The sequence below is a fragment of the Amphiura filiformis genome, unplaced genomic scaffold (genome assembly GCF_039555335.1).
Source record: "Amphiura filiformis unplaced genomic scaffold, Afil_fr2py scaffold_28, whole genome shotgun sequence".
Lineage (NCBI taxonomy): Eukaryota > Metazoa > Echinodermata > Ophiuroidea > Amphilepidida > Amphiuridae > Amphiura > Amphiura filiformis.
The window spans coordinates 712,456-724,580 of record NW_027305492.1 but is presented as its reverse complement, the minus strand read 5'-3'; the positions used below and the strand labels follow the sequence as shown (position 1 = coordinate 724,580).

Below are 12,125 nucleotides of genomic sequence, written 5' to 3'. Positions count from 1 at the left end.
AACCAATTGAAAGTTTGAGTACAGCTTTGACATTTTATCAAATACATAACATAAACTGGCAAAAATTACACACAGCAATACAGACAGACGACAGTATCCTACATATATTGCATGAACTGGGGAATCCCATAATTTTCCTTTAAATGATTGTTTGTATAGTAAGGTTATAACCAATACCACTTCCATGCATGCTTCCATACCAGTACTATTGGAATCAGCCAAGACAATTTAAAAGTTAAAATTGTCATCAAAGTAATTACTTTATTAAAAACAGCCAAACAAATCAATGACAACAATATTTATATTATAATTTCAATAAATTATGTAATAAAAATAGAACATTTGTTTCCTATTAATTTTATTTCACCTTATTTACAAGTTTGTGAAAATTATGAAATGTGAAAATAAATGCAGGGAAATTCCCTTTTTATTATTATCCCAGGTTGTCATAGCTCACTGACTAGCAGGGTTGCCAAACCCATGATTTGTTAGCCCAACTGGGCTACTTTTAAAGATTTCCCCCACAACTTTTGACCATTTCTTGTCAAATAGAATCCTATGGTTTAAGTCATGTTTGATTTGCTCCACAGCGACACTCTCAATTTTTCTTGAATTTCTACTTTTTGTATGACTGTACTGCCCAACGGTGTACAAAAACACCATGTGAAAGACTAAGCCTGAAGTGATTTAATTACAGTAATATTTAAGTTTTTATAATAAACCTGGAGATCTCCAGTTTTGTTCTGAGTTCACCAATCAAGTGATGGCTGACCCATCTCGTGCATGTGTATCATTGAATCAGTGACATTATATTGTGTGTATATCGCTATTTATCTTACATTTTATTTATACATCCCAGCTGCGTGAAGCATAATAACGATCAATGACCTAATACACCCATTGATGATAATTATAGGCGTTGGAATGAAAAAGCAATTTCCTTAGGTTTCACATCATTTGTTGGCTCGAAATTAAAATGAGACATAATGCGATTTAGTGAAAACTAACATTTTATGGAAAACACAAGAATCTATTCTTTATTGAAATTGCACATTACTGCTTCAAGAAAAATTGGGCAACTCTAATACATGGGTCCCTGTGATTTTTGATAGTTTCCTGTCCCATACCAATGTTTTAAAGAAAAATTGGGCGACTTTTTCTGGCAACACTGAGATATTGTCAACACGAGACTTCCTAACAATACACAACTTTGACCTGTCAGTATTCATGAAGCATAATAGAAACCTCAAATAACCTATTGCATTGGTACATGGGTTGAGGTTCTGACTGTACTTTGTATATACCCCATGCAATGAAACTTTTTGTCAATAGTGTATAGGTCTGTACTATATGGCCATCGAGTGAAGAACGAGGAAGTAAAATGAACAACAAATTGTGCTGAAATCAACTTACTGACTAAAGGTAAGTATTTTGCAAATAAAATAAGAAATAATGAGAGAATTTAAAGTCACTGTAAAGATAATGAGAGAATTTAAAGTCACTGTAAAGATGCACTTCACTTGTGCCTTGTGTATATAGGGCCTAGACGAATCCGATTCCACACATTCCTACACCTTAATGGCAGCCATTGAAGGGGGCCATCCCACATCTTGAAACGTGAAATGATGCAGGCTTTGCGGGAATTTTAAACTGTGTTCCATCACCTGTGTGACAAAAGGATGCTGAAAGTTTATTTACAATACGATACAATATAAGATGGATTTTGAAGTTGCGCTTTGGGTATGCAGTTACAACTCCAGTTTGGTGCGGATGGCCCTCAGTAATGGCGGAATGAATTCGGACCATCACTTGGCTTACAAGTGGGATTAGTGTATAATTACCGTAACCACTCCGGTATAAGCCCACCCCCTACTAGATCGGCAGATTTCACTTCCAAAATGGGGATGAGCTTATAAGCGGGGAGGGGCTAGTACTTGAATTTAAAAATAAGAACAAATCATCCCCATTTGTATATGCCTGATGAACCAGTAATTTCTATCATCTATGTCAATGTTTTTTACTTGTATAGAATGTTAATTATCAACTGATATTCATATATTTGTTCTTAAAAGTTGGAGAAAAGCATTGATTTGATTTAAGAACTTGGTCAAACTAGGCTCATACCTGAGTGCACCCTTGTTCTTGGAATGTTTTGAAAAATAGGGGGTGGGCTTATAGCCGAAGGTGGGCTTAAATACCCGCATGGTTACGTTATATTCCTTCTTCTAAATTCCTAAATGTCATCATTAAATTCAACGGGAAGAGATTCCAATTGATTTGAGTTTTAGGAACACGCAATAGCATAGGACTTCTGCACAGTGTGTATATATTGAGCCCCTCAAAAGAACATCACAATTCTTAATTGAGTGAAACCACCCTTCACGTAATTATTTTGTGCAAGCTAATTTTAATCTAAGTCTAATCCTAACTCCAATCCTAACCTTAATTTTGTGTAAAATTACATGAAGGAATAACCAAATCTGAACCAATGATCTTGATTAACCCTAACCCACCCTAGTCTTTGTCAAAGACTACTCACGATTAAGGGGGCACAAACCTTATTTGCAAACCGCGAAGCCCATCAAATAGTGAATGTTACTTCTATGGTTTCCAAGAGAGTGTGGTTCCCAATAGCTTCTCTCCCTATATAGGTAATATAGTTACACAGTCTTACAGACTAAACTCACCCCTGAATACCACAAAACATTACAGGCTGGGTACCCCATTGGGATACTCGGCACAAATGACTATATACAGCAGGGTTTTCTTTAATGCAAAATAGTGTGTACATATGTGATGCGATCAAGCAAATTCAGTCAGAACTCGGAAATATTGATTTTGAGATATAGCCAAACAAAGGTATTATTTCCTTTTGTTTCCTGTTGTTTTGGAAACTCTTTAATTGCTAATTTCTTTGGAACTGGTTGTTTAATTTCAATGGGGTTTTCTGCAAAATGCAGCCTTGTAAATGTAATTCTTTTTACTATCCTATAAGAAACGTAAATTTAACATTTCTGAGTTCTGACTGATTTTGCTTGATCGCATCACATATGCATTCACATACCCCTTCAATTAAAATTTGAAAGTCCAACTCATAAAAAATCTTTAAAATATACACGTTCAAACATATTCCATGATATAGAAAGGCCCAATATTTTGATCTGAAGAGGTCTAATCTGCTTTTATGTATAAAGCATCTCTTGAATGGCAATAAAATGATGAAAATGTCTAAGAAACATTTTGGTCAACAATTTTGGTCACTTTTTCGATTCTTTACCGCCTTGGCGAGAAAAAAAAATTGGGTCAACAACTCAGTGAAATTGAGACACACATTACAAAAAAGTCTTCCAAAATAGAATATTACCCCTGGGCAATGTGATATACCCCTTCAGAGAAAAAGTTCACAATTGAAAGGGTACACAAAATTTAATATGTACCCCTTCAGCAATACATGTATGCTTAAAGAGAACCCTGCCATACATGTACAGGGAAGTGTCACATTAGGCAAAAAAAAAATTGTTGTATGTCCCCCAAGCAATTCCAAATCCAATGTGGTATGCATTTTTTAATTTTTTTAATTTAAATCAGGTGTTCAGGGGGGTTTAATTACCCACTTGAAAACTCACTGGTTTGGGCCCATTATGTTTTGGTACCCATCAACTTTTGGTGTTTATTGACAAGCCTGCTTCTTCAATAAGCAACATTGGATCCTCTTGAAATGCCCAGGATTTATTATGACCTTTTATAATATTCATCTAAAGTATGAATAAGGTAGCTCCTATGTTGCATTTTGATGTGGTAGTCTTGGCCATAGTCTGCGGGGCACTTCAATATGAAATGGATATAGGTGTAGGGCTGATGCTTTCACAGTAAGGGGCATTCAGTGAGAGCAAAATGCGAAAAAAAAAGGCGTAATTGGGTGAGAGCATGATTTTTAGCATTCAGTGAGAGCAAAATGTAAAAAATATGGGGTCTTCGGGTGAGAACATGACCTTTTTTTTTAATTGGAACCTTTGGGTGAGAGCCGAAACATCAGTGACACAGAAACCTCAAACATTGAATTTCTAGTTTTAAATGGCTTCAAATTTCATTGTTTTACTTTTCAAAATAAGCAACAAAATCAGTGATAAATGAAACTTGCTGTTCAAATGAAAAAATAAAGGTTTGTGGGTGAAAGATAAAATGGAAAAATAGGGGGTCTTCGGGTGACAGAGCATGTGTTTGTAAACAAATATTGGGTCTTTGGGTGACAGCGATGCTGAAAAAGGGGTCGTAACAGCCCTACATACATACACATCACCTCCAAAGTGGGAGTGCCCCCCGGGCCATAATCACTGGAAACTGATGGGTAATCATTTTGACACAGCCTGTATGATTGTGTCTGGATGCATGGCTGACCTTTGGCATTCACATGTATATCATCATGATTTCTAATTAATAGTCATCAATGATCATGTTGTCCCCATATGTGGGCTTGGGGCACACATTGTGAGAGGCTATACATACATGTACATGCAAGAAAATCTGTAAATTTTGATACAGTCTTCAAGAGTCCCAAACCTATTTTCTTGCCTTCATGTGGAAGTCAAACCATTCTACACCCTATGTAACAGTCTGGGATCAAGATATTTTTAAGAGACTATGAAAAGCAGAACCTGGGTCCACATTTTGATGTGCCCACATACATGATTTGTATCTAGGATCAAAAGTGATAAGCCTGTCCCCATCCACGGATATCAAATTCCACTGTCACTAAGCAATTTGTTAATTGCTCAAATATACATGTATCAGTGTCATCTAACTTGATACTGGGTTTAGTTGCTTCAAAATCAACCATTCAAAATATTTATTTTATACTAATGAAAATGAATAGACTCCTGGTGCTAGAGCGATGTTTTCACCTTTCCATACCTTCTCGGACACATATCAAAATTGACATTTCAATCAAACTTTCAGTTTTATATACATATAGAGACGAAACAGAAACAAAAGGCATCTTGGTATGAAATGTTTGAACTATTAGACCTATGCCTATGTAAATATGATTATAAAAATTCAAATTCAAATTCAAAGAACAGACCTCCAGAATGGGTGGTCGTTACTCTGAGTTTCATGCCTAAAAGGCAATCGTCAGACGACACGATGTTGTTAAATATGATTGTATATAGTTTTGATTGTAATAGAGTTATGTACATAAGTTTGATTTTGTGTGTGAGGGTATGTATGTATGTGATATGGGTGTGGGCGAGTAGGGGTGAGAGGGATGTAGGGGTGGGATGTGTGTGAGCGGGTTGTGTATCTTTTATACATAATTATTATATATTATTGCTTCCTATTAGTTGTTGTTGTTTTAATGTATTTCTTTTGTCTTTTATATGAACGCACCACAAATTTAGGCGTGTGCTGCTGATACAAAATCGTCCATTCAAATATATAAATAAAATAAAAATAAATAAAAATAAAAGCAATCCACTTTGTTGTTTTCTTTAATTACACAGAACCATGGGTGGTACAGTGGACAAAATTGAATTCAAGAATATTGAATTCCATGAGAAAATTGGAGAAGGTGGATTTGGGACAGTCAAACTTGTATCCCTAAAGAAGCCTTACAAAGGATACAAAGAAGCTGCGGCCAAAAGCGTTCTCTTTGAGCTGGGTGAGAGAGAAGTGAAAGTCATGTGCCAACTTCAACATCCAAACATAGTAACATTGCTAGGAATTTGCCAAACTGGAGCTGCTGATCTTATTCTGATGGAATATGCACCAAATGGATCACTGCATGATTACCTAAAAGATCCATCAAGACCTCTTCCATATGAACTACAAAAGAAATGGGCCAAAGAGTCAGCTGTAGCCATTCAATATCTTCATGGACAGAACTTCCTGCACAGGGACATCAAGCCTCAGAATTGCCTTCTCTTTATAGACAACCTCTTGAAGTTGTGTGACTTTGGTCTTGCCCGTGAGATAGTAGAGTCTCAGACAACATCCAGCCAAAAGGGAACCTACCGCTACATGGCACCAGAAATTCATGTAGGGAATGAGCGTGGAAGGGCTATCTACTCCAAGCCAGCTGATATATGGGCCTATGGTATGCTGCTACTAGAGATCTGCACAAGGAAACCTCCATTTCCAGACTTGGAATGGCATAGGGTGGTGTTTGAAGTTGGAAATGGAGCCAAGCCATCCATACCTGAAGGCTGCTCCAGAGATCTGACAGATATTATGCAGCAATGCTGGAAGAAAGATCCCAGACAACGGCCACCAATTGCATCAATTGTAAAGGGTATGTAGACTATAAATATATTTTATTCCAAAATTATTTAGCTAACTGTTTAAGTGACCATACCCCAAAGTCAATTATTTACATTTATTTTGAAGGGCAGAATGAACCATCCATTTGTTGCCAAAATGTGTAATGTAATTGTGGACATACAGTAAGCCAAAAAATAAGGTACCAGTTATGTTCATCCCATGTATACCTAATGTCTAACAGATATGTCATAATTGGAACCAGCAGCCAACAGCTGCATCTTTTAGCTCAAATTTAAGACCTCATTCACAGAAATTGTTCAAGAAATAAAGACACAACTACCCAAAAACCCAAGGAAGATGCCAATTTAAACGTTGCAGTTTGCTCCATTGCATGCCCTATTGATTTGTACACAAAGCGTTTGTGAACAAGAGAACTATTATAGCGCTTAAAGTGCAACTTTTGATTTTGTTTCTTCATTGGGTTTTATTCACTGTTTCTTTAATTCTCAACAAGGTCTTAAATCAGAACTAAAGAGTACAGGTTGACTGCTTGTTTTAATTTTAACATATATTTGTCCTTATTAGAGTCACGCGGTAGCATGACCAGCAAGTTTTTAAAAAAACGACTGATAAATAAGAATAAGAAGATGCCCCGCGGGACTATATTTACACGAAACAAAACGCTATTGTTCTATGATATTTTTAAGCTGGGTACAAAATATATCTAAAACCATGCTAAATCGTATTTACTATCCAAAGTGTAATATTTTAATAACTCATTATTCAAAAAGTTACACCAATCATACAGTCAATCCGATTGTTTGATAATAAATAAACATTCTTGCTTTATTTCACGCGGTATTTCATAGCCAAAATTAGTGGAAAATCATAGCTAATCATACTGATATCCACAATCTTTCGTCACTGCTACAGCCATACATGGCTGTCACTGTCGCACAACCTTTTGAGATTCACTTTCAAATATATATTCCTGGATACCCTACATACAAATTCTGGATCCCATTCGCCAAAAAATCAAGTTGTTCGCAATTCTTTTATTCTTTCCGGACCACAGCATACATTCATATTAATAAATACTCCACTTTCACACGCCGTTATATCGGGTCGCCCCGTGGCGAAGCGGTTAAGGTCCTGGATTTCTAATCCATTTATGAATTTTTGCTCAAGTTCGAAACTTCCCACCACTTTTTTTTCTTAATGTTTTATTAACCAATTTATTGTCATAAATCAAGAATAACACCATCTCGAACATCCATTGCTATCATGATATTATTATTTTTTTCATCAAACAAACATGTTTGATTTTTTATTCTCATTTAGGCCTAGGCCTAGGCCTAGGCCTACTTTCACCATCCAGATGCTTTCACCATGCCTGACTATCATGACATCTTCGTCATTTAAAACACATTTATCATTGGCTCTGTTCACAGTTCAATCTGAAATTATATTTGCAATAAATATTATAAATTGTCACAAATTAAAATCACAAACCGCGAAAGATCGCCAACAACTGCCGCTGAATATTGATATCCAACTAGATTTCACCGCAGGGCTATAAAGAACCACAAACCGCGACATTTGGATATCCAACTAGATAGCCAGCAGCAGGGCTACAAAGAATCACACACCACTTAAATATGGATATCCAACAGGCTTAAACTATAAATTAGCTCCCGATAGAGGGCAGGGCCTGATAAGGGAAATTAAAATCACAAACCGCGAAAGATCGCTGACAACCGCCGCTCAATAGGGATATCCAACTAGATTGCCCGCAGGGCTACAAAGAACCACAAACCGCGAAATTTGCATATCCAACAAGATTGCCCGCAGGCTTATCGATTATAAAGAACCACAAACCGCGAAATATGGATATCCAACAAATTAAGACCACAAACCGCGAAAGATCGCCAACAACTGCCGTTAAATTAGGATATCCAACTAGATTGCCTCGCAGGGCTATAAAGAACCACAAACCGCGAAATTTGGATATCCAACAAGCTTAAACTATAAATTAACTGCCGATAGAGGGCTTGATAAGGAAATTAAAATCACAAACCGCGAAAAGATCGCCGACAACCTCCGCTTAATAGGGATATCCAACTAGATTGCCCCGCAGGGCTACAAAGAACCAAAAACCGCGAAATATGGATATCCAACAAATTAAGACCACAAACCGCGATAAAAATGAAATGAAATGAAGAGCCACAAACCGCGAAATTTGGATATGCAACTAGATTGCCCCACAGGGCTACAAAGAACCACAAACCACGAAATATGGATATCCAACAAGCTTAAACTATAAATTAGCTCCCGATAGAGGGCAGGCTTGATAAGGGAAATTAAAACCACACACCACGAAAGATCGCAGATAACCGCGGCTTACTAGGCATATCCAACTAGGTTGGCCCGCAGGGCGACAAAGAGCCACAAACCGCGAAATTTGGATATCCAACTAGATTGCCCACAGGCCTATAGATTATAAAGAACCACAAACCGCGAAATATGGATATCCAATAAATTAAAACCACAAACCGCGATAAACGAAATGAAGAGCCACAAACCGCGAAATTTGTATTTGCAACTAGATTGCCCCACAGGGCTACGAAGAACCACAAACCACGAAATATGGATATCCAACAAGCTTAAACTATAAATTAGCTCCCGATAGAGGGCAGTGCTTGATAAGGGAAATTAAAACCACAAACCACGAAAGATCGCAGATAACCGCCGCTTAATAGGCATATCCAACTAGGTTGGTCCGCAGGGCTACAAAGAACCACAAACTGCGAAATTTGGATAGCCAAGTAGATTACCCCCCAGGGCAATAAAGAACCACAAACATTCAAACACGATTATCTTGCCCAGTCGGGCATTTAGGACGCTTCCGTAGTATAGGCTTAAATATATGCGCATTTACCAGTTCCAACTTGGAAGTAAATCGGACTTACTCTCCGTATCTCTCTGGCATTGTCAACATTGGGTGTGTGTTGTTCATATTTACATTTTCTGTACATATTTACGTTGCCTTGAATAATTAAAGTATATTAAAATATATATTGATCATTGTGTATGCGCCTCAGTCACGCGTGGACGAGCAAGTTTTAAAATAAACGACTGATAAAGTTTTGTTTAATTATTTATTGTCATAAATCATGAACAGCAACTTCAAACATCTATTTTTCGTTTTATGGAGCACTTTGTAACCTGATGACTATCCAAGCTTGGAGCTGCTTGGTTACATTCATAAAAAGAAAAGAAATCTACTCAAAAAACGTTGACGACGTAAAGAAATCAGCAAGTTTAAAAAAACCCACCTCGGCTCACTTTTTGAAACTTGGTCCCATTTTGAATACCAACAGCAAATCAGTGTTTTTATTTTATTTCAACAGAATACAGCGTTTCCAACAAGATTACAAGCCTACTACACTTCTGGAAATGTTTTAAATTTATATAAATATGATGAAGTTTAAATCAATACCATTTACAAATGGGACCAAGTTTCAAAAAGTGAGCCGAGGTGGGTTTTTTAAACTTGCTGATTTCTTTTACGTTGTCAACGCTTTTTTGGTAGATTTAGGATATACAGGGGTGAACACCGTACCTTAATTCTTTGGCTTGCTGTATATAGATGGTTCTGGTTTTAAGCTCTCGATACGGCATACTGCAGAGAAGTTTCAGTGTTGATCGTAATCAGTCAGTCCAGTAGTCTATTCATTAATTTCACTTTCTGATTCTACGACTGGATGATTCATATTAAATACACACCAACATTAACAATTTTTTTTTCTATTCACTTTCTCTAGCTTTAAGTGACTATGTGTCATGTACAACAGAAATCTATCCAAAACACCAAGCCACACGACTTGTACCTAAATGTATTGCCTGCTGTCCTAATGGCGACCTGGTCATGTCAAACTGGGAGAAGCTCTACCTTCTTGATGGTACTGGCAAGTGCAAAATACCACTAAGACCAACTGAAAAAGATTTCTTTCGCAGTATTTGTGTATCACCACTAGGGTACATCTTCACAGTATGTGATTTCTCTCCATTTGTCCATGTGTTCACTGTGGAAGGGGATTACCTGAACTGCTTCAATACCTTAGCCCCAAATGAAGGTTCAAAAACAGATTTCAATTTAGCATGTCTTACTGGGGATAGAGAAGGGAATGTATTGGTAGGGAGTACATGTCAAGAGCGGGGTGCTATTACAATTCATACATGTCCTGACGGTAGACTGGTCAATAAGATCAGATACTCAGTTGGTTCTAGTGCTAGTATGGTTGTAAACAGTAAAAATCAAATCCTGATACATTCCCGACCATATGGATTTGTGCACAGTAAGGTGGTAGCGATAGATTACCTTGGTAAGGAGGTGTTCAGCTTCACACCCAAGATAGATGAGGATACAAGAGGTGTTGACAGGAAGATCTGGCCATGTGGGATAGCGTGTGATGATGAGGATAACATTTATGTTGCGATGAAGATATCAGGCAAAGCAGAAACGGGTCACATTCATGCATACAGTCCTACAGGTGCATTCCTACAATGCATAGCCAAGGGATTGTATCATCCTTATGATCTGTCCATGGCACCTGATGGATCACTGTTGGTTGCTAATGGCAAATCAATTCTAATATATAGTCTGAAGTAGAACTACCAATATCAAAGTATCTCATCATCTTAATACAGGAAAGTAATGCCTAAAAAAGTCTGTATTGCCCTTAAAGTCAGAGTTGGTTGGTCAATATATTTTTACAAATTTAATGACAAACAATAATCTATAATTAAAATTTATCAGGCTTGCATTTTTAATAATCCGAGTAAGTATGGTAGGAATTATAAATCAGGCACAACATTAAATACTGGTATGGACAAAAAATGCAACATATTTGTTATTGGGTTGGTCGAAAAAGGGCAATACAGATATTTGATGGGCATGTCATCTATAAACAAGAGCACCAATGGCGCTGTGGCTCTGTGCTTTTTTGAATGTGAAAGTAATTGCAGTCGAATGTGCAACAGGTGAAATCATATACATTGTATGTGCCAGATCACATGCAATCATACATCTTGCTGGTTGGTAGCTATATCTTATTTGCAGAGCATAATACATCCATCAATAAGTTTCATATCCACATGAGGTTTTAGTAATTTGACCTTGGATGACCCCTGAGTGACCTTGGATGACCCCAAAATGACATTCCAAAAATTTGGCTTGAAATGTTGACTGTACCCACAGTTTCATGCCCATGCGAGTTTTAGTAACTTAACCTCAGATGACCCTGGGTGACCTCGGATGACCCTGAAATGACCTTCCAAAAATTTGACTCTAAATGTTGACTGTACCCACAAAGTTTCATGCCCATACAACAGTATTTAGTAATTTGACCTCAGATGACCCCTTGGTGACCTCAGATGACCCCGAAATAACCGTCTGAAAATTTGACTCTAAATGTTAAGTGTACCCACCAAGTTTCATGCCCATACAAGTTTTTAGTAATTTGACCTCAGGTGACCTCGGATGACCCCGAAATGACCGTCCGATAATTTGACTCTAAATGTTGACTGTACCCACCAAGTTTCATGCCCATACGACAGTTTTTAGTAATTTGACCTCAGATGACCCCTTGGTGACCTCAGATGACCCCGAAATAACCGTCTGAAAATTTGACTCTAAATGTTAAGTGTACCCACCAAGTTTCATGCCCATACAAGTTTTTAGTAATTTGACCTCAGGTGACCTCGGATGACCCCGAAATGACCGTCCGATAATTTGACTCTAAATGTTGACTGTACCCACCAAGTTTCATGCCCATACGACAGTTTTTAGTAATTTGACCTAAGATGAC

The 12,125-nt window shown here is 37.4% G+C and overlaps 2 protein-coding genes across 2 annotated transcripts in view; one reads left to right on the top strand and one right to left on the bottom strand.

The window, feature by feature from the left end:
• LOC140143768 (BRCA1-associated protein-like) overlaps nucleotides 1-12,125 on the bottom strand; it is a 78,112-nt gene that overhangs the window by 43,675 nt on the left and 22,312 nt on the right. The window lies entirely within an intron of this gene.
• On the top strand, nucleotides 1,211-10,991 carry LOC140143796 (uncharacterized). Its single transcript, XM_072165612.1, has 3 exons — nucleotides 1,211-1,422; nucleotides 5,499-6,286; nucleotides 10,080-10,991. Exons 2-3 carry the CDS (start codon nucleotides 5,503-5,505, stop codon nucleotides 10,925-10,927), a joined length of 1,632 nt encoding a protein of 543 aa, XP_072021713.1. The 5' UTR covers nucleotides 1,211-1,422; nucleotides 5,499-5,502; the 3' UTR covers nucleotides 10,928-10,991.

Coding starts and splice junctions, on each gene's coding strand:
- LOC140143796 (XM_072165612.1), top strand. CDS start 5,503: ATGGGTGGTACAGTGGACAAAATTGAATTCAAGAATATTGAATTCCAT. Junction 6,287..10,079: donor AATTGCATCAATTGTAAAGG/GTATGTAGACTA, acceptor CACTTTCTCTAG/CTTTAAGTGACTATGTGTCA.